Raw genomic sequence first — 23,628 nt, 5'->3', positions numbered from 1 at the left:
CATAATGTACTGGGTGGGCACAGGAGTACATTCAGCCAAAGACTCATTCCTCCAAGATGCAGCACTGAGCGTCAGAGGAAGTCATTCCTGCCTGTGGCCATCAAACTTTATAACTCCTCCCTTGGAGGGTCAGACACCCTGAGCCGATAGGCTGGTCCTGGATTTATTTCATAATTTACTGGCATAATTTACATATTACTATTTAACTATTTATGGTTCTATTACTATTTATTATTTATGGTGCAACTGTAACAAAAACCAATTTCCCACGTGATCAATAAAGTATGACTAACTAACTAACTAACTAACTACCAGCCGTGGTTGGCAGCTCATCTAGGAGCAGGGAAGCTGCGGTCTCAAAGCTCCGCTGCCTTGCAGCATGGGGAGGTTTCGGGAGTAAACTCTGACGGATAGGTCTGAAGCTGGGCTCCCTAGGGCAGTCTTACATTGAGTTTAATGCTGACTGGCAACTCCTATGAGAGCGCTGGTGCCAAACTACCTCAGTCTCTGCCGTTCCTTTGGGTTCATCAGACGCGAAGAGAGATGGAGCTTTCTCTCCATATTATACTGACCTGGCTTGCATATTTGACAGCTAGGATGCACCATCCATGGTTGACCCTGACCTACGGAGGCCTCATACAGTAAAGAAACGTTTTAGCATCTTCAGAGGGCGGAGGTTAGGAGGAAGTGAAGGGAGCATAGGGTAGAGAACAAGCTTGCTTGTCCTGGTTTTAATGCTTCAATAAGAACCACCTCATCTCTCCCCAGTCAGCCTCGACCTCCTCCCTTGAGCGCTCACCCCCAGCTTCCTCTTTTCCTCCATGCCAGTGGTAACACAGAAGGATTCCTCACTATCTGAGAGTTAGCTATACAGCACATTCTTAAGGAATGACTAGTGACAAAGCTCATCTTTATTGAACAACAGAACATTCCTATATAATTAACACAGGGAGGAAGCAGGGCAAAGGTGTTGAGAGGTAATACCCGGCCTGCTGTAGTCACTGAGGCCTACAGCTCCGTAAGGTCGTCATTGAAATAGAGTAGAATGGATTGGTGGTAGTTATCGGGCTCCATCTGCAGCTCATAGAACATCTCGTCCTCGTCCACGATCCCATTCTCCTCTAGAGTCTTGTCCATGTCCAGCTGCACTCCATCATACTTCCAGGTATAGCTTGCCGCGTGAGCGTTGTACGTCAGGTACCGCTCCAGGATTTCGTTAATTGTCTCCTCACTGCATACCTGGCCAGTGACCGGGGAAGTAAAACAACACCATTGGATATCACATTCTCATTTTGGATTCCACCACTTTCCACCAAAGAGAGTTTGTGTCTAAAACTTTCAATTAATCCTTTTCTATTCTTCCAGTTCCAGATAGTTGTTGAGTCCAATTATCTCCTCCTATGGGCTTTAATCCAATGTCCCATCCTTTCTTGGCCCTCTGTAAACTAAACAACAGTTCTAACCATCCCTCTCCTTTCAACTAAGTTGGAAAGGCCTGACCCGATTTAATTCTCACTTTCTCTGAGCCATCTCCCCAGTTGTCACTGTTTCCTTCTGTGTCCTTGACTAGTGGTATTTCTCAGAAGCTGGTAGTGAGACCTCTGCTGTTTGCGATAATATATGGAATGGACTAGGACGGAAACATGGATGGGTGGGTTATTAAGTTCTCAGATGTAGGCAGTGTTTTGGATGCCATATGACAATAAGATATAGGAGCAAAATTAAGCCATTTGGCCATCAAGTCTGCTCAGCCATTTCATTATGCCTTATCCATTTCCCCCTCAGCCCCAATCTCTTGCCTTCTCCCTGTATTCTTTCATGCCCTGACAAATCAAGAACCTGTCAACCTCTGCCTTAAATATACCCAATGACTTGGCCTCCACAGCCACCTGTGGCAACAAATTCCACAGATTCACCACTCTCTGGCTAAAAAAATTCCTGCTCATCTCCATTCTAAATGGAGTCTCTCTATTCATAGGCTATGCCGTCTGGTCCTGGACTCTCCCACCGAAGAAAATATCCTCTCCACGTCCACCATCGTGGCCTTTCAACATTAATAGGTTTCAATGAGATCCACCCTCATTCTTCTGAATTTCAGTGAGTACAGGTCCAGAGGCCAATCATTCTCATAAACCACTTCTGAAACCTCTCTGACATCACACATCCTTTGTTAGATAATCTGAATGCAGGCAGAGAAATGGTGGATGGAGATTAACCCAGCCACGTGCAAGTAGATCAAATGTAAAGGAACAGTGCACTGCTGATGGCAAAACCCTTAGTGCCGATGGACAAAAGGATATAAGGTTCAAACCCATTGCTCCTGGGATGGGAAAGTGGCTACACAGGTCGATAAGGAGGTTAATAAGGTATATGGCATGCTGGCCTTGATTAGGCAAGGCACTGAGTTCAAGAGTCAGGAAGTTAGATGTATATATCTTAGCATAAGATGACAGGATGTGATTCTGCTAGTTTTTTTTTGTTTAGTTTTTCATCTTGAATGTGCTTTGTGTCCTGTGATGCATTTTAATGTGAATTGGGAAGGATGAGCTGAGGTGAAATACAACTGCAGCTTTTTAAAGCTCTGGTTAAGCTGTATCTGCAGGATTCTGGTCAATTCTGGTCCCATTTCAGGAATGATGTGTAGGTTTGGAAAGGATGCACAAGAGGTTCGACGGGATGCTGTCTGGATAAGAGAGCATCTGCTATAAGGACAGGTTGGATGAACTTGTGTTTTTTTCTCTGTAGTGCTGGAGACTGAGGGGAGAACTGATAGAAGTTTAAAATAAAACAAGAGGCAGAGATGTGGTGGACACCCTGTACCTGTTTTCCCAGAGTTGAGGTCTCCCTGGACTGAAAGATACAGTGAGGCAAGATCCAGCAGGCGAGGGGTGGATCCAGGTGAGCAGGGGCAATGAGCAGTTGAGGAGGGGAGAGAGGGAATAGTGACAGAGGCTGGGAGCTGATGGGTGGATCCAGGTGAAGGGGGTGATGGATAGATGGAGGAGGGGAGAGTGGAAATAATGACAGAGTGTTGGAGATGAGAGATAGATCCAAGTGACAAAGGGCTGCAGATGGTGGGATCTGATAAGAGAGGAAGCTGGAGCATGGAAATGAGTAAGGGCGGGCGGTGAAGAGGGTAGATTTGGTCTCATAATAAATTCCAGTTCACACTGCTGATTGTGCACCAGTATTGTGTGTTTCACAAACTGCCAGTTTGTACAGAAGGGAAGATAGTTCCAATAACGAACACAGACATGTTCTACAGAGCTGTGGGCTGACAGATGGGAAGGGAGATTACCCTAAAATCCAGCATGGAGACACCGGGCCAAATAGCCTCCTTCATTGATATGAGTCATTATGTACAGTATGTGAAGTAGCCCAGTCTGTGTATGGGTATCTCCTTGAGATAAAGGAAATGAGAGACACCAGACATTGTTGAGATACAAGAGTGAAAGACTGAGAGACAGTACACATTGGCCTGTGGACTGAGAGACATGAGTGTACAGTGTTCTCTCTGAGAGTTTGAGACTGGGATACATCAATGTGTGTGCTTCCAGTCGGGAGGGTGTGCGAGAGAAGAGGACCTTCCGGTTTCTGAATTGCTATTGGTTTCAAATCCAGGAACCCCACCACCCCCCACCCCAGACACAACATTACTGAGGGCATTGTCCACCAAACTAACTGCAGTGGTTCACAAAGATGCATCTTTATGGGCCATAAATGCTGTTCAACATCCACAAAATGCTGGAGGAACACAGCAAGTCAGTCAGCATCAATGGAGAAGAATAAACTGTCCACGTTTCAGGTCGAGACCCCTCCTCGGGACTGGAAAGGAAGGGGGCAGAAGTCAGAATAAGAAAGTTGAGGTGTGGGGGGAGTACAAGCTGGCAGGTGATAGGTGAGAGCAGGAGGGTGGGTGGTTGGTGGAAATCACTCTGTGTCCTTGTCCACCCATCCCTCCCCACAGATCTCTCTCCTGGCACTTATCTCCACAACCGTCATAAATGCTGACTCACTTGCCCTTACACCCCCTCCCTCACCACCATTCAGGGCCGCACACAGACCAGGTGAGGCAAAACTTCGCTTGTGAGTCTGTCGGGGTCATTTACCGTATCCTATGCTGCCAGTGCAGCTTCTCTACATCAGTGAGACTCAGTGAAACATCGATTGGGACACTGCTTCATCGAGCACCTTCGCTCTGTCTGCTACAACAGCTGGGATCTCTGAAGGCCATCCATTTCATTTCAAGTTCCCATTCCCACATTGACTTGTCTGTCCACGGCCTCCTCTACTGCATGAAGAGGCCAAACTCAAGCTGAAGGAGAAATATCTCATATTCCAAACAGGAGAAGGTCTGCAGATGCTGGAAATCAAAGAAATACACACAAAAATGCTGGAGGTACTTAGCAGGCCATGCAGTATCTATAGAAAAGATTAAACAGTTAATGTTTTGGGCCCAGACCCTTCATTAGGGCTGGAAAAAACAGATGAAAAGTCAGAGTAAGAGGGTGGGGGAGGGGAGGAATAAGTACAGGTGGCAGGTGATTGGTGAAACTGGGAGAGGGGGCGGGTTGATGTAAAGAGCTGCAAAGTCGATTGGTGAAGGAGGTAAAGGGCTGGAGAAAGGGGAATCGGATGGGAGAGGGCCAGATGTCATGGAAGAAAAGGAAGGAGAGGCGATGGGCAGGTAAGGAGATAAGGTGAGAGAGGAAAATGGGAATAGGGAATGGTGAAGGAGAGGGGGCAGCAATTACAAGAAGTTTGAGAAATCAGTGTTTCATCTCATAGCCCAGCTGTGTAGTCTCTAATCTGATTAACTTTCAGGTAACCACTCCCATTTCCCAACCCCTTTTTTTGCCCCATTCTGGTGGCCTTTTTACAAAACACTCAAAAATTTCCAGATGTACCATGGAGAGCATTCTAACTGGCTGCATTACTGATTGGTAAGGGGGGGGGGGGTGCGGGAGGAATACTACTGAACAGGATTGAAATAAAATGCAGAGTTGCGAACTCAGTCAGCTCCGTCATGGGCACCAGCCTCCATAGTATCCAGGACATCTTCAAGGAGTGATGCCTCAAAATGGCGGCATCCATCATTAAGGACCCCCTTCACCCAGGACATGCCTTGTTGTCATTGCTACCATCAGGGAGGAGGTACAGAAGCCTGAAGGCACACATTGAACAATTCAGGAACAGCTTCTTCCCCTCTGCCATCCAATTCCTGAATGGGCACTGGACCGATGAACACTTTGTCACTACTTCTTCGTTTCTGTTTTTGTACTACTTATTTAATCTTTCTAGTTTATATATATATACACACATACATATACACACACACTTACCGTAATTCGCGTTTTTCTCGCTATTATTATGTATTGCAATGTACTGCTGCTGCAAAGTCAACAAATTTCACAACTGCTGCCCTTGATAGTAAACCTGATTCTGATTCTCTTCTCTTGACCAACCCATCACCTCCCCCTGGTTTCCCACTTCCTTTCATTTATGGTCCACTGTCCTCTCTCAGATTCCTTCTCTGGCCATTTACCTCTTCCGCCTATCACCTGCCAGCTTGCAGGCTTTCCCCTCTCCCCACCCTCTTATTCTACAGCTCAGTGTCATACACAGTGCAGCACTTCTTGCTTATGAACTGTTCCTCAAAAGGGAACAGGCGTGCCCTACGTTTTTAACAGACAATTAATGATACCGCAAATACCCCTCCCATCTACAATGACCACAGGGCATTCTGTACCTCAAGCACTTGTTCCTGGGCTGTGAGAGTGTTGATGATGCGGATGTATCTTGTTTTCTCACTTAAAATTCCGACCTCGTACTTTGGATCTTTCCACCAGGGCGTCCCGAAATCGTTAAACCAGTTGCTCTGCGGCATTGGTGGGGGGATGTGGATGAAGCGGCCATGAGGGGTGTGGTACTTCTGACAGTTGGTGAGCTGGTCGATCTCAATGCGGACCTGCGTTGGAAGTGAAGAGGTAAATGCTCGGCTGCTTCAGTCCCAAGCGTCTAGATACAATATATCTCTCTTGGGTTAAGGATTAAGAACAGGGGAAACACAGGAAAACAGGAGCAGCTCCTTGAGCCTGTCCCACCATTCCATAAGATATAGAAGCAGAATTAGACCATTTGGCCTATTGAGTCTGCTCCACCAATCAATCATGGCTGATGTTTTCCCCAACCCCATTCTTTGCCTTAAGTACACCCAATGACATGACCTCCACAGCTGTCTGTGGCAAAAAATTCCAAAGATTCACCACCCCCGGCTAAAGAAAATCCACCTCATCTCAGTTCTAAAGGGATGTCTCTTTATTCAGGGACTGTGCCCTCGGATCCTAGATTGTCCCATTGATGAGAACATCCTCTCCATGTCCACTCTACCCAGGCCTTTCAGTATCTGGTAGGTTTCACTGAGATCCCTCTTTCATCCTCCCGAACTCAATCAGGTACTGGCCGAGTGTCATCAAACACTCATCGTATGCTAACTGTTTCGTGCCTAATCTGCCCAACCCAGTATCAGTGCCAGTTCCCCACAGACTTTCAGACTTATCTACTTCATTAAATTCCCCCAGTAATCTTCACAATGCAAGGTCTCGCCACCCCATCTGTCCCAGAAGCAGAGTGAAAGTCGGAGGGGCGAGGATCAGGAGGAGAAGGGCTCCACAAATGCAACCCTCTCACCTCTTCTTGTATATTGCAAGGTTAGTTAGCAAGGGGAAAAATGAGAAAAAAAAAACTTAAGTATTTTTAGTTCACCTCCTCACCTCCATGGAGAGGTTTGTCAGATTTGCGAGCTGTGGAGAGACCTGGCAAAAGTGTATCAGAATCTTTATCCCAGGATGGAACTATCAAATACTGAAGGTCATAGGTTTAAGATGAGAGGAGGGAAGTTAAAAGAGGCTTGCAGGGCAAACCACGAGAAGTGGTGGGAGCAGATGCTATAGCAATATTTAAAAGGCATTTAGATATATATTTGATTATACAGGGAATGGAGGGATATGGAGCATGTGCAGACAGAAAGTATTAGATTAAATTGCCATCATGGTTGGCACAGACATTGTGGGCCAAAGGGCATGTCATGTGCAGAATTGTTCTATGTTCAAAAATGAATGGCTGATTGAGCAGAAATGGTGAACAGGATTCAAGGCGGTCAAAGGAAGAGGAGATCTTTTGGCCTCTTGAGACCATTTGGTCACTCTTCTGGATCACCCTTTCCCTTTAGCAGTTCCATAACATTTCATCACTTTGCCCAACAAAAATCTGACCATCATTTTATATCAACCCAAGACTTGATGGCTTTCTGGGGACAGGCACCCACTATTCTGGGTGTGAATGGGTGCCTCCCAGAACCCTGGTTCTGATTTTTAGGCCATTTTTAGTTATTTCTGAATGTTTGGCCACTGCTGAAACAGAATTGGAGATGATTTGATGTGGCAGAATTGAGGTCGGGCCTGAGAGCGAGGAAAGACCCAAGGGTTCGTCAATTTAAGCGCCAGGCCAAATTGCAAAGGTTAGTTACAGGCTGAACTTTGATTCTAGGTTGTCCTTATTCTAGACAGCTTCCAGAGGTCTCCTTTTCTCTTTCTTGCTCTCTACACAATTACACCTTTTAATCATCTTCAACAGCTCAATTAGAGAGAATACAAACCAAATCTCACTTATAATATAAAGTAACAAACACAAAATGCTGGAGGAACTTAGCAGGTCAGGCAGAATCTATGGAAAAGAATAAACAGTCACCATTTTGGGTTGAGGCCCTTAACCAGGATGTCCTACAGAAGGGTGTCGGCCTGAAACATTGACTTCCATAGATGCTGCCTGACCTGCTGAGTTCCTCCAGCATTTTGTCTGTGTTGCTCAAGATTTCCAGCACCTGCAGACTTTCTCGTGTTTCTCATTTACAATATGTAATTATTTGCACTTCGACTAAGGTGGTGTCTCTGGGATTTGCCCCACTGTGACTGCTTTGCACCAACAGTTAAACTTGAGTAAGAAGACCTACCTCTCCCAACACTGTGTAGTATCTCAGTTGGCTCATGGACCTTTTGACATTTTTGGCAATGGTTTATTTCTGTCATATATACCAAAATATAGTCAAAGCTTTGGTTTGCGTGGCATCCAGACAGATTATTTCAATATCTACAAGTAAATGAGGAAGCAAAAGGAAAGCAGAATAGAGAGTTACAGTTACAGAGAAAGTGCAGTGCAGACATTCAAGTAAAGTCCATGGGCCATGGCAAGGTAGATTGGGAGATCACCTTTCACCCTTAACTCATGACCTCTAGTAGTACTCCCACCCAACCTCAGTGGAAAAGCCTGCTTGCATTCACCCCTCATACCGCTAACAAATCTCCCCTCAATCTTATGGAATGGAGGCTGATTTTCATGATGAACTGGGCTGTGTCCACAACTCTGTGCAATTTCTTATGCTGTTGGGCAGAGCAATTGATGTACCATCATTTCACATGGCCGTGTGTACAGGCCATGGATGTGCAGAGTGTGTGGCTTGGAGGCCTGGAACCCTGGAGACGAGCTCAAGTCCATGATTGCTTCCCTCCAATCGAGGCATCAAGGGCATGGGCCCATGATTGACTCCATTGATTCCCTCCGATTGAGGTGTGAAGCAAGGCTGAAGTCGATGAGGATGAGAGCGGAGGACAGGCGGGTGTTCGACGCCGTCCGCTCAGGTTTGCCCGGTCTTCCTCTCCCTCTCGCTAGCTGCTGTCGGAGGAAAGTGCAGAAGCCTTGGGATCCACCTTGCCTGGATTGATTGGCAAAGCTGAGGACTTGTGTTGTTGGAGTGTTGCATGAACTTTGAGCTTCCTGTTGCATGTGCTCCTGGATTCTGGTTACTCTCATTTTTTGCTGTTTTTGAGCGGTTTGAGCGAGGGCTACTGAGGTGACTTTAAACTAGAATGGTTGGGGGGTGGGAATCAAATTAAAGAGGCTAGGTGAGAGGAGGTTAGTTCACAACAGGGGGATGGGAACCAGTGCAGAGAGACAGAGGGGTGTAAAGTGAGGGTAGAAGCAAAAAGTAGTAAGGAGAAAAGTAAAAGTGGCAGGCCGACAAATCCAGGGCAAGCATCAAAAAGGGCCACTTTTCAACATAATTGTATAAGGGCTAAGAGAGTTGTAAAAGAGCGCCTGAAGGCTTTGTGTGTCAATGCAAGGAGCATTCGTAACAAGGTGGATGAATTGAAAGTGCAGATTGTTATTAATGAATATGATATAGTTAGGATCACAGAGACATGGCTCCAGGGTGACCAAGGATGGGAGCTCAACGTTCAGGGATATTCAATATTCAGGAGGGATAGACATGAAAGAAAAGGAGGTGGGGTGGCGTTGCTGGTTAAAGAAGAGATTAACGCAATAGAAAGGAAGGACCTAAGCTGGGAAGATGTGGAATCGATATCAGTAGAGCTGCATAACACTAAGGGGCAGAAAACGCTGGTGGGAGTTGTGTACAGGCCTCCTAACAGTAGTAGTGAGGTCAGGGATGGTATTAAACAGGAAATTAGAAATGTGTGCAATAAAGGAACAGCAGTTATAATGGGTGACTTCAATCTACATGTAGATTGGGTGAACCAAATTGGTAAAGGTGCTGAGGAAGAGGATTTCTTGGACTGTATGTGGGATGGTTTTTTGAACCAACATGTTGAGGAACCGACTAGAGAGCAGGCTATTCTGGACTGGGTTTTGAGCAATGAGGAAGGGTTAATTAGCAATCTTGTCGTGAGAGGCCCCTTGGGTAAGAGTGACCATAATATGGTGGAATTCTTCATTAAGATGGAGAGTGACATAGTTAATTCAGAAACAAAGGTTCTGAACTTAAAGAGGGGTAACTTTGAAGGTATGAGACGTGAATTAGCTAAGATAGACTGGCAAATGACACTTAAAGGATTGACGGTGGATATGCAATGGCAAGCACTTAAAGATTGCATGGATGAACTACAACAATTGTTCATCCCAGTTTGGCAAAAGAATAAATCAAGGAAGGTAGTGCACCCGTGACTGACAAGAGAAATTAGGGATAGTATCAATTCCAAAGAAGAAGCATACAAATTAGCCAGAAAAAGTGGCTCACCTGAAGACTGGGAGAAATTCAGAGTTCAGCAGAGGAGGACAAAAGGCTTAATTAGGAAGGGGGAAAAAGATTATGAGAGAAAACTGGCAGGGAACATAAAAACTGACTGTAAAAGCTTTTATAGATATGTAAAAAGGAAAAGACTGGTAAAGACAAATGTAGGTCCCCTACAGACAGAAACAGGTGAATTGATTATGGGGAGCAAGGACATGGCAGACCAATTGAATAATTACTTTGGTTCTGTCTTCACTAAGGAGGACATAAATAATCTTCCAGAAATATTAGGGGACAGAGGATCCAGTGAGATGGAGGAACTGAGCGAAATACATGTTAGTAGGGAAGTGGTGTTAGGTAAATTGAAGGGATTAAAGGCAGATAAATCCCCAGGGCCAGATGGTCTGCATCCCAGAGTGCTTAAGGAAGTAGCCCAAGAAATAGTGGATGCATTAGTGATAATTTTTCAAAACTCGTTAGATTCTGGACTAGTTCCTGAGGATTGGAGGGTGGCTAATGTAACCCCACTTTTTAAAAAAGGAGGGAGAGAGAAACCAGGGAATTATAGACCGGTTAGCCTAACATCGGTGGTGGGGAAACTGCTGGAGTCAGTTATCAAAGATGTGATAACAGCACATTTGGAAAGCAGTGAAATCATCGGACAAAGTCAGCATGGATTTGTGAAAGGAAAATCATGTCTGACGAATCTCATAGAATTTTTTGAGGATGTAACTAGTAGAGTGGATAGGGGAGAACCAGTGGATGTGGTATATTTGGATTTTCAAAAGGCTTTTGACAAGGTCCCACACAGGAGATTAGTGTGCAAACTTAAAGCACACGGTATTGGGGGTAAGGTATTGATGTGGATAGAGAATTGGTTAGCAGACAGGAAGCAAAGAGTAGGAATAAATGGGACCTTTTCAGAATGGCAGGCAGTGACTAGTGGGGTACCGCAAGGCTCAGTGCTGGGACCCCAGTTGTTTACAATATATATTAATGACTTGGATGAGGGAATTAAATGCAGCATCTCCAAGTTTGCGGATGACATGAAGCTGGGCGGCAGTGTTAGCTGTGAGGAGGATGCTAAGAGGATGCAGGGTGACTTGGATAGGTTGGGTGAGTGGGCAAATTCATGGCAGATGCAATTTAATGTGGATAAATGTGAAGTTATCCACTTTGGTGGCAAAAATAGGAAAACAGATTATTATCTGAATGGTGGCCGATTAGGAAAAGGGGAGGTGCAACGAGACCTGGGTTTCATTATACACCAGTCATTGAAAGTGGGCATGCAGGTACAGCAGGCAGTGAAAAAGGCGAATGGTATGCTGGCATTTATAGCAAGAGGATTCGAGTACAGGAGCAGGGAGGTACTACTGCAGTTGTACAAGGCCTTGGTGAGACCACACCTGGAGTATTGTGTGCAGTTTTGGTCCCCTAATCTGAGGAAAGACATCCTTGCCATAGAGGAAGTACAGAGAAGGTTCACCAGATTGATTCTTGGGATGGCAGGACTTTCATATGATGAAAGACTGGATGAACTAGGCTTGTACTCCTTGGAATTTAGAAGATTGAGGGGGGATCTGATTGAAACGTATAAAATCCTAAAGGGATTGGACAGGCTAGATGCAGGAAGATTGTTCCTGATGTTGGGGAAGTCAAGAATGAGGGGCCACAGTTTGAGGATAAAGGCGGAGCCTTTTAGGACTGAGATTAGGAAAAACTTCTTCACACAGAGAGTGGTGAATCTGTGGAATTCTCTGCCTCAGGAAACAGTTGAGGCCAGTTCATTGGCTATATTTAAGAGGGAGTTAGATATGGCCCTTGTGGCTAGGGGGATCAGAGGGTATGGAGGGAAGGCTGGTGCAGGGTTCTGAGTTGGATGATCAGCCATGATCATAATAAATGGCGGTGCAGGCTCGAAGGGCCGAATGGCCTACTCCTGCACCTATTTTCTATGTTTGATTGTGGTGATTGATGTGGTCTGGGGCGCTTCAGTGAAGAATGGACCTGCGCCCTACAGTGGGCTAGTAGCTGGGCACTGAACTGAACTAAACTGAATACTACTGGACTCCTGGTTTTGTATTCTGTGTGTTATTCACTCGCTTTTTGCCATTTGTTGAATGTGTTCATTTTTTATCGCATTGGGTGTCTGATGTTTTCTTGAACAGGTTCCATGGTGTTTCTTTGTTTCATGGCTGCCTGTGGGAGGACAAATCTCAGAGTGGTATTCTGTATACACACTTCGATAATAAATGTACTTTGAATCTTTTATATCAATTACTGACTTCTATTATTAGTTGAAATTTGAAGTTTCTTGGCTTATTTTCAAGGTCGCCAATGTCACTAATGCCAATTTGATTCACATCACGTGACACGACACACAACTGAGGGCAATAAATGCAGGCGGGACCAGGCAACGTGCCACTGTCATACTGAAGATCAGTGATCCACAACTAGCAGCAACACAGCTACAACACTGCCATCTACCCAACATTGTAAAAAAAATCACCCAGGTATGGCAAAAGCTGGACAAACCCATCCATCTAATTACCACTCAATAAGTTTTCTCTAAACCTTCAGCAAAGTGATGAATGGTGTTGTTAACAGTGTCTTCAAGCAGCACTTACTCGGCAATAACTAACCACAGATGTTCAGCTTGCATATTGTCAGCATCATTCTGTTCCAGACCTGAGCTTGAACACACACTAAAGAACAGAATTATAGAGTTCAAAGTAAATTTTATTATCAAAGTACACATAGGTTACCATATACAACCCTGAGATTCATTTTCCTCTGGGCATACTCAGTAAATCTATAGAATAGTAACTATAACAGGATCAATGAAAGATTAACCAGAGTGCAGAGGCAACAAAATTAGAATCAGAATTCAGGTTTATTAATACTGCTATGTGTCGTGAAATTTGTTAACTTAACAGCAGCAGTTCAATGCAATATATGATAATATTTGGGCTTTACTCTTTGGAGAGGAGGAGGATGAGAGGAGACATGATAGAGATATACAAGATAATAAGAGGAATAGATAGTGGCTAGCCAGCGCCTCTTCCCCAGGGCACCACTGCTCAGTACAAGAGGACATGGCTTTAAGGCAAGGGGTGGGAAGTTCAAGGGGGATATTAGAGGAAGTTTTTTTACTCAGAGTGGTTGGTGCATGGAATGCATTGCCTGAGTCAGTGGTGGAGGCAGATACACTAGTGAAGTTTAAGAGACTACTAGACAGGTATATGGAGGAATTCAGGGTGGGGGGGGGGTTATATGGGAGGCAGGGTTTAAGGGTCAGCACAACATTATGGGCCAAAGGGCCTGTACTGTGCTGTACTATTTTATGTTCTAATATAGAAAGAAAATAAATTACAGTAAGTATACAGATGTATATAAAATATATTAAATATAGTACAAAAAATAATATATATTTTACAAAAAATGAGGTAGTGTTCGATGTCCATTTAGGAACCATATGGCGGAGGGGAGTAAACAATCACTGGGTGTGAGCCTTCAGGCTCCTGTACCTCCCTCCTGATGGTAACAATGAGAAGAGGGCATGTTCTGGGTGGTGGGGGTCCTTTACTGATAGATGTCACCTACTTGAGGCACCGCTCCTTGACATACCAGATCTCCTCAAACCCCTAATGAAACTCCTAATAAATAATGAGATAAAGGTGAGAATATTGGTTGTGGAAAACATCCCAATGATGGGGCAAGTGAGTGTAGTTATCCCCTTTTATTCAAGAGCCTGATGGTTGAGGGGTAATAACTGTTCTTGAACCTGGTGGTGCGAATCCTTTTACAGAAAGGAGAAGAAAGCATGGCCTGGGTGGTGGGGGTCCCTGATGGCGGATGCTGCTTTCCTACGACAGTATTTCAAGCAGATGTATTTAATGGTTGTGAGGACTTTACCTGTGATGTACTGGGCCAAATCCACTAGCTTTTCAATTCACTAGGATTTTCCATTCAAAGGCACTGGTGTTTCCATACCAGGCTGGGATCCAGCCAGGCAATACACCCTCCACTACACATCTGTAGAAGTTTGTCAAAGTTCCAGATGCCACGCTGAATCTCCGCAAACTCCTACGGAAGTAGAAGCGTTGCTGTGCTTTCTTCGACAAGCTGAGGGTGACTGTCCTTGACGTCATTTGAGAGAGTATCATCAAGGAAACCGGGAAGAGCGGAGGATTACGGGTATCCAGTGCATTTACTCCAGTCATTGGAGTCACACTTTATACAGAGGAAGGTGGTTGTTGTCAAATATTTCCACCCTGAGGCTGTGTTCTTGGGCCAACCATCACTTAATTAACAAATGCCCATCCAACACAAAATCAGAAATGGGGAAATTTCGATTCAGTTCCTTAGCAAACTAAGCAGCTGCTAATATGCATGGAGCCAAACCCAGATGCTAGACAGTAACACACAATGCTGGAGGAACTCAGTGGCTCGGGCAGCATTCATGGAGGAAAATAGACAGGCGGTCATAAACACAAGAGATTCTGCAGATGCTGGAAATCCAAGCAACACATGCAAAACGCTGGAGGAACTCAGCAGGCCAGGCAGCATCTATGGAATAAAGAACAGTCGACGTTTCAGGCTGAGACCCTTCATCAGGACCAAAGAAAAAAATATGAGGAGTCAGAGTTAGAAAGTGAGGGGAGGGGAGGAAGAAACACAAGGCAATAGGTAAAATGGGGAGGGGTGAAGTAAAAAGCTGGCCAGTTGACTGGTGAAAGAGATAGTGAGCACCCTAATAGGAGAGAACAGAAGGCCATGAAAGAAAAGGGGGAGGAGCACCAGAAGGAGGTGATGGGCAGGCAAGGAGATAAGATGAGAGGGAAAAGGGAATGGGAAATGGTGAAGGGGGGGGTAGAAATTGACATGTCAGAATGGAAAGTGGAATTAAAATGTGTGGCCACTGGGAGATCCCACTTTTTATGATGGACGGAGTGTAAGTGCTCAATGAAGCAGTCTCCCAATTTACGTTGAGTCTCACCGATATACTGGAGGCCACACCGGGAGCACTGGATACAGTAGATGACTCCAACAGACACACAAAATGCTGGAGGAATTCAGCAGGTCAGGCAGCATCTATGGAAATGAATAAACAGTTGATATTTCAGGACAGACGATGTTTTGGGTTGAGACCCTTCACCTGGATAGACCAAACTTTTACCCCACTGTAATCAGATTCTTGAATGGACCTTATACATTAAGGATGAATTGTTGATTTCATAATCTATCTTGCTGTTGTCCTTGTATACTATTTGCCTACTTTCACTGCACTTTTTCTATAACTCTTAACGCCATATTCCATATTTTTCTACTTACGTATGGAAAATATACTTACATATGGATGATCTGTATAGCTGGGAGTGGTAGTGTGGATAAGCTCCCACTACCTATTAAATGCTCTCAATGGCGTATGCCTCTAACAGCCTCTGATAACCAAGTCCAGCTCCTGGCCTTCACGCGTGGCTTAACTACCAAGCCCAGTGGAACCATTTCTTCTGGTAGGAGAAGGGGCAAAGGCGGGTTATTGGCGCCTTAAAACCAGTCGCTTCAGGCAGATGGGGCTTGTCAGCCGTGGTTGGCAGCTCATCTAGGAGAAGGAAAACTCAGATTTCAAACCTTCACAGCCTTCCACTCATGGGGAAGTTTTCAGGAGTAATCCCCAAGGGAAAAATCCAGAGCTGGAATCCCTGAAGCAGTCCTACACTGAGTTCAACACTGAACAGCAACACCTACAACACTGCTGGTGCCAAACTGTCTTGTCTCTGCCGTTCCTTTGGATTGATCAGATGCGTGGAGAGGGGGAGCTAGCTACATGGGCAACAGCTTTGTCTCCATATCGTACTGGCCTGGCTTGCTCAACACATACTCAGCTTGGATGCGGTATCCGTGGTCAATCTCCACCAGAGGCCTGAGAGGAATGTTCTGTATAAATGGCACGCAAACAAAAACTTCTCACCATACCTTGGTACACCTAACAATAGTACACCAATTGTCGACATTGAGGGATGGAGGTTGCTAAGTGACAGGTCATATTCATGCCAGGTGGTAGTCAGTGACAAATAAGAGAGAATTAAACCACCTACACTTCACATTCAAAGCCACTAAAATCATTCTGATCACCATTGTGATGGGATACTCACTGCCAACAACATTCAAGAAATCTGAAATCACCTAGGATTAAGTGGATAGTTAATTGACACCTCATCAACTATCCTGAATATTTTCAGCAAATTTTCATGGGCCAAAGGGTCTGTTCTTCAGCTGTAATGCTTTATGTTTTGTATTAACTCCCTCCAGTGGATCATCTACAAAATGCATTGCAATTACTAACCCCGGCCACACCTCCCAATGCCATGATAGACAAGGGAAGCAGGTGCAGGGAAAGATCAGCACCTACGGCGTCCAAGCCCTACTTTTTCCCAATTTGGAAATATATCACCGACCCCTTTCATCCCTGGATCTCCCTCTCCAACTGTGGGTATACCTTATCTAGGAGGACTTACCACTGCTGGAAGATAACTAAACTACAGTACTGTGCAAAAGTCTTAGGCACACATATATAGCTAGGGTGCCTAAGATTTTTGCACAGTACTGTATTTGTCAATGTGGAGCGGTGAGGCAGTTTGTAAATCTAGCAGGAGCAAAGGATGTTGGTAATGGCGAGTGTGGAGAGATGCAGGAGCGGTGCGGGACAGGTGGCAGAGAAGGAGTGCCACTGTTGGGGGTTAGTGTGGGCGCGGACACATCCAGCCCTGAGACACCAGGCAAGGTCCTTTGATTCCAAATAATTGGTTTATTGATCATTACAGAATGTCTCTCTGTTGTTTCCTGCTCCCTCCCCTCTCCCTTCCCTTTTTCCCAACCATGATTCCCCTCTCCCTGCCCTCTTCCCACTCTCAGTCCTCAACAGAGACCCATATCAGAATCAGGTTTATCATTACTCACATATGTAATGAAATATGTTTTTGTCTATGGCAGCAGTACAGTGCAATACATAATATTACTACAGTACTGTGCAAAAGCCTTAGGCACTTCAGTTATTTTTATGTGCCTAAGACTTTTGCAGTATACTGTAGGTAAGAAATGGTGCTTTTGCCTGTAATACCAATTTCCCAAAATAATTTTATTTTAAATCCTCCCTTCTATTTTCATATTTCATTCAGAGACCTACATTACAGTAGAGATAAAGGTTTCACGTTAGTTTATTGTCCTACACACCAGAAAGTACTAATGAAATTCCTTGTTCAATGAAGCAAATGTAGATGATAGACAGATAGATACATTATTGATCCCAAAGGAAATTACAGTGTCACAGTAGCATTACAAGAGCACAGATATACAAGTACACAAGTACTAGACGAGAAGTAGGAAAAAATAAAAAGTAAATTACCTCAAACCTCTTGTAGAAATAATCCTACGATAGGAAGTGGATACAGCCCAATCCATCACAGGTAAAGCCTTCCCCACCATAGAGCAGATCTACATTAAATGCTGACACAGGAAAGCAGCATCCATCATCAGGGACCCCTCCATACAAAACATGCTCTCTTCTCACTGCTGCCATCAGGAAGGTGGTACAGGAGCCTCAGGACTCACACCACCAGGTTCAGGAACAGTTACTACCCCTCAACCATCAGGCTCTTGAAACACTGAACTTCACTTGCCCCATCATTGAAATGTTCCTACAACCTACAGACTGACTTTCAAGGACTCTTCATCTCATTTTCTTGACATTTATTTATTATTATTATTCCTTTATTTTTGTATTTGCACAGTTTGTTGTTGTCTTTTGCACATTTGTTGAATGACCAAGTTGGTGCAGTTACTGTTATGATTATTATTCTATAGATTTATTGAGTATGTCTCCAAGGGTTGTAAAAATTCAACAAAATGGTGCGAAGATGGTAGTTCAGTCTGAAACAGGGCAAATAAGAAGCGCTGAAGTGACAGTAATGGAATAATAGAAAGCAGTAGAATTAAGAGTCCAAAAATGTGGCATTCCCACCAGGAAGGGGAAGTGAGAGGGGTGACTGGTTCAGGAGTCTCTCAACACAGGGGCAAGAAGCTGTTCTTCAATTTGGTTGTCCGGGCTTTCAAGCTTTCTTTTATAGATGCTGGAAAATGCAAAACCAGACAAAATAATTGTGATAAAAGCGAGCCGTAATTTTTCTTTAACAGCATGGATGCATGAGCAATCAAGAGAAGATGTTTGCAGTCACACTGCATGCAGACTAAAGCAATCAAACTGTTACACATTGTGAACTGAGCAACCATACATGTACGTATCTGAAACCAGAGAAGTACCACAGAGATTCAGAAAAACCTTCCCTACCCACCAATTTTATGAATATGTAACTTGGTACCACAAGGAAAGATAAAGCAGATAACAAAGATGCTCTCATGGTCCAATTGGACAAGTTTATGAGGTAAAGGAAGAGGAGGACAAGATAGGCATAAATCTCACAAGTAAGCCCTCCATCTTGACCCTAAACAACATTTCATGCTCCCTTACCATCATGTGCCGCGCCGTATGACGTGGGTAATCATGTGCTCTCCATGACCATGATTGCTCTTGGCAAATTTTTCTACAGAAGTGGCTTGCTATTGCTTTCTTCTGGGCAGCTGGGCAGTGCCTTTACAAGACAAGTGACCCCAGCCATTACTGATACTCTTCAGAGAGTGTCTGCCTGGTGTCAGTGGTCGAAGAACCAGGACTTGTGATAGACACCACCTGCTCCCATGATTCCACGTGACCCTGATCGGGGGTGGGGGGAGGGTGCTAATCAGGTGCTACACCTTGCCCAAAGGTGACCTGCAGGCTAGCAGAGGGAAGGAGCTCCTTACACCTCCTTTGGTAGAGACGTACCTCTGCCCCGCCACCTGCTCCCTCACCAGTTCTAGATCCTGGAATCCCTATTTCAAGGTAATATTGGGAAACCTTCAATCCAGAGAATGCAGCAGCTGAAGGGGGTAACTCACCACCTCCTTCTCAAAGATGTTCCGGATGGTGCATGAGCTGCATTGGTCACTTGGATAAGTAAAAGGAATTGCAGGCTAGTCAAGACAAATGGTTCATTGTGGTACTCTGCGATCAGTACTCAACTACCTGGAGTTGTTGGATAACACAATTCAATCAACACCTTTGTAATTGGTTCCTTTCTGGCAAGCTGCCAGTTATGTTATGACGAAGGGTCTCGGCCCGAAACGTTGGCTGTACCTCTTCCTATAGATACTGCCTGGCCTGCTGTGTTCACCAGCATTTTGTGTGTGTTGGATGTTATTTGTTTGTTTAGAGATACGGCGTGGAATAGGCCCTCCCAACCGCAATGCCCGGCAATCCCTGATTTGGATGTGACTGTTGTGTAGTGGTTAGCGCAACGTCCCTACAGCTTAGGTCACCAGAGTTTGGAGTTCAATCCTGGCATCCTCTGTATGTAACCCCTGTGGAATGCGCGGGTTATCCCTGGATGCTCCGGTTTCCTCCCTCATTCCAAAGACAAAACAGTTAGTAGGTTAATTGGTCATTATTCATTGTCCCATGATTCAGTTAGGGTTAATCGGGGTTGTCAGGGATTGCTGGGGGCAGTGTGGCTCAAAGGGCTGTTCTGTGTTATATCACCAAATAAACAACATTTAACCCTAGCATAATCACAGGACAATATGCAAAGATCAATTAACCTAATAACTGGTCCGGAAAACCCATGCATTCCACAGGGAGGACATACAAACTCCTTGCAGAGGACGCCTGGATTGAAAGTTCAAACTCTGACTCCCAGGCCGTTATAGTCATGTTCACCATGGGTGGTCGTCAGGATTGAGACATTGTTCAGTGCAAGATGGTAATTGCTTGCAATTATTAAAAGGTACTATCGGCACACTTGATCTTCTTCTCCACAAGGTGAAACTAATACAGTCAGAGAACCATACCGCACGGAGGAAGGGCCTTTGGAACACCATGTCCACACTGACCGCCACGTTTCCATCTTCACTTCTGTCACACCATAGCCTCCTGAGCTTAAAACTCTACTCACATCTTCTCGTTCCTCATCGAACCAGTGGCTGATGTCTTGCCCAGCTGCTTCTATAATAGGTTTCAGCAGAACATCACCTAATCGGAAGAATTCAGAATGGGAATGGATGAAGGAAGAGGGGAAAGGAAAGCCAAACAGTCTGAGCACACCTACACTCTCCATGGAGCTTCTCTGTGTCAAGGGGGGTGCAGAAAGGGTGTGGTAAGCAGACCTCAGGTCTTGTTACCCAACCCAGGTGGGTTTCTAACACCTCAAGGGCGAAGGGATCTTTCACCTCGGAGAGGGTGCAGAAGAGGTTATCAGAATATTTGAGAGTATTAACCACAAGGAGAAGTTGGACAAACTTGTTTATTTCCCCTCTCCCTCACCCCCACCATAAGATTCTGCATAGCCAATCAGAGACTGGTCAACACAAAATACTCTGCAGATGCTGGGGTCAAAGCAACACTCACAACACGCTGGAGGAACTCAGCAGGTCGGGCAGCATCCGTCGAAAAGATGGGTTGATGTTTCGGGCCGGAACCTTTCGTCAGGACTGTAGAGGGAAGGGGCAGAGGCCCTATAAAGAAGGTGGGGGGAGGGTGGGAAGGAGAAGGCTGATAGGTTCCAGGTGAAAAACCAGTAAGGGGAAAGATAAAGGGGTCGGGGAGGGGAAGCAGAGAGGTGATAGGCAGGAAAGGTGAAGAAGGAATGGGGAAAACACAATGGGTAGTAGAAGGAGGCGGAACCATGAGGGAGGTGATAGGCAGCTGGGGGAGGGGGCAGAGCGACATAGGGATAGGGGAAGGGAGGGAGGGGGAGGGGGAGGGGGAGGGGGAGGGGGAGGGAATTACCGGAAGTTGGAGAATTCAATGTTCATACCAAGGGGCTGGAGACTACCTAGACGGTATATGAGGTGTTGCTCCTCCAACCTGAGTTTAGCCTCATCATGGCAGTAGAGGAGGCCATGTATGGACATATCTGAATGGGAATGGGAAGCACAGTTGAACTGGGTGGCAACCGGGAGATCCTGTCTGTTTTGGCGGACGAGCGGAGGTGCTCGACGAAGCGGTCCCCAATCTGTGTCAGGTTTCACCGATGTAGAGGAGGCCGCACCAGAATCACCGGATGCAATAGGTGACCCCAACAGACTCACAAGTGAAGTGTTGCCTCACCTGGAAGTACTGTTTGGGGCCCTGAATGGTGGCAAGAGAGGAGGTGTAGGGACAGGTGTAGCACTTGCGCTTACAGGGATAAGTGCCGGGTGGGAGATCAGTGGGGAGGGATGTGTGGACCAGGGAGTCGCAGAGGGACCCATTCCTGCAGAAGGCGGAGAGGGGTGGAGAGGGAAAGATGTGCTTAGTGGTGGGGTCTACTACTCCTCTACTGCCATGATGACGCTAAACTCAGGTTGGAAGAGCAACACCTCATATACCATCTAAGTAGTCTCCAGCCCCTTGGTATGAACATAGAATTCCCCAGCTTCTGGTAATTCCCTCCCCCTCCCTTCCCCTGTCCCTATGTCACTCTGCCCTCTCCCCCAGCTGCCTACCACCTCCCTCATGGTTCCGCCTCCTTCTACTACCCATTGTGTTTTCCCCTATTCCTTCACCTTTCCTGCCTATCACCTCCCTGCTTCCCCTCCCCCACCCCTTTATCTTTCCCCTCACTGGTTTTTCACCTGGAACCTACCAGCCTTCTCCTTCCCACCCTCCCCCACCTTCTTTATAGGGCCTCTGTCCCTTCCCTCTACAGTCCTGACGAAGGGTTCCCGCCCGAAACGTCGACTCATCGTTTCCACGGATGCTGCCCGACCTACTGAATTCCTCCAGAGTGTTGTGAGTGTTGCAGAGATTGGTCAAGATGGCGCAAAGCTGTGGTCTCCATCGAAGCCCAGCTCATACCTTAGTTTTTCTGTTACCATCACAGAAATGGTTTCTGCTGCTGTCATTAGGTAGAAGGTATTAGAGACTCAGGATTCACTCCAGCAAGTCCAAAGAGAGTTATTATCCCTCAACCATCAGGCTCTTTAATAAGATGGGATAACTAGAGTCCAGTGGGGAAGTTGAAGGCCCAATGGCTGAAGTGGAGTCTCTGAGTCCATTGGTGAAGACTGATATACCCACGTCGCTCCCTCAGTTCTGTCCGCACGCCTTGCAGCGCTGCCTCAGCTCTCGCCGCCCGACCCCCGGCGCTCCCACAGCTCTCGCCGCCCGATCCCCGGCGCTGCCTCAGCTCTCGCCGCCCGACCCCCGGCGCTCCCACAGCTCTCGCCGCCCGATCCCCGGCGCTGCCTCAGCTCTCGCCGCCCGACCCCCGGCGCTCCCACAGCTCTCGCCGCCCGACCCCCGGCGCTGCCTCAGCTCTCGCCGCCCGACCCCCGGCGCTGCCTCAGCTCTCGCCGCCCGACCCCCGGCGCTGCCTCAGCTCTCGCCGCCCGACCCCCGGCGCTGCCTCAGCTCTCGCCGCCCGACCCCCAGCTCTGCCTCAGCTCTCGCCGCCCGACCCCCGGCGCTCCCACAGCTCTCGCCGCCCGACCCCCGGTTCTGCCTCCGCTCTGGCCGCTCGACCCGCGGCGCTGCCTCAGCTCTCGCCGCCCGACCCCCGGCGCTGCCTCAGCTCTCGCCGCCCGACCCCCGGCGCTGCCTCAGCTCTCGCCGCCCGACCCCCGGCGCTGCCTCAGCTCTCGCCGCCCGACCCCCGGCGCTGCCTCAGCTCTCGCCGCCCGACCCCCGGCGCTGCCTCAGCTCTCGCCGCCCGACCCCCGGCGCTGCCTCAGCTCTCGCCGCCCGACCCCCGGCGCTGCCTCAGCTCTCGCCGCCCGACCCCCGGCGCTGCCTCAGCTCTCGCCGCCCGACCCCCGGCGCTGCCTCAGCTCTCGCCGCCCGACCCCCGGCGCTGCCTCAGCTCTCGCCGCCCGACCCCCGGCGCTGCCTCAGCTCTCGCCGCCCGACCCCCGGCGCTGCCTCAGCTCTCGCCGCCCGACCCCCGGCGCTGCCTCAGCTCTCGCCGCCCGACCCCCGGCGCTGCCTCAGCTCTGGCTGCTCGACCTGCGGCGCTCCCTTAACTTTGACCGCTATACCCGCGACGGTTCCTCAGCACCAGCTGCGCTCCCTCCGCGTAGGCCACCACCCCAGCACGCTTCCTCTCGGATCATGAGACTCGAATACCTTGGAACTCCTGGGCCAGTGGGGTGAGGTCGAACACCCTGCCCAGGTAGGACACCCACAGGTCGTCCACCGTGTTGTGCACCGCCACCTCATTCGGAGAGTAGTAACGGGAGTGCAGCATGGCGCTGGCGTCCAACGTCACCATGGAGATGGCAGGAACGTCAGTGTCCGTATCAAACTACAACTACCGGTATGCTTCGCGTGTCACTAGCCGAATCAGAACACATCATTCATATTTTAATTATTATTTTAATCTCATGTATAAAACCAGAGGATATAAGATATTGAACTTAGAATTGCCGCACAGCTTTGGTGAAGGAGGAGCTTCAACAGTTTTCGCGAT

At 47.0% G+C, this 23,628-nt stretch overlaps 1 protein-coding gene across 2 annotated transcripts; it reads right to left on the bottom strand.

Moving 5' to 3' along the window:
* Positions 1-889: 889 nt before the first annotated feature.
* cyb5d1 (cytochrome b5 domain containing 1) lies at positions 890-23,439 on the bottom strand. 2 transcript variants are annotated; one of them, XM_072257201.1, is made up of 4 exons: positions 23,286-23,439; positions 20,137-20,213; positions 5,750-5,968; positions 890-1,239 (listed from the first exon to the last, which is right to left on the bottom strand). In XM_072257201.1, exons 1-4 carry the CDS (start codon positions 23,428-23,430, stop codon positions 1,009-1,011), a joined length of 672 nt encoding a protein of 223 aa, XP_072113302.1. In that variant the 5' UTR covers positions 23,431-23,439; the 3' UTR covers positions 890-1,008. The 2 variants fall into 2 exon arrangements, with proteins under 2 accessions (XP_072113302.1, XP_072113301.1); XM_072257200.1 differs by lacking the exon at positions 20,137-20,213 and having other exon boundaries at positions 23,286-23,417.
* Positions 23,440-23,628: the final 189 nt, after the last annotated feature.

This window comes from Mobula birostris, chromosome 5 (assembly GCF_030028105.1).
Source record: "Mobula birostris isolate sMobBir1 chromosome 5, sMobBir1.hap1, whole genome shotgun sequence".
In the NCBI taxonomy this organism is placed as follows: domain Eukaryota; kingdom Metazoa; phylum Chordata; class Chondrichthyes; order Myliobatiformes; family Myliobatidae; genus Mobula; species Mobula birostris.
This window is presented reverse-complemented; position numbering and strand designations above follow the sequence as displayed.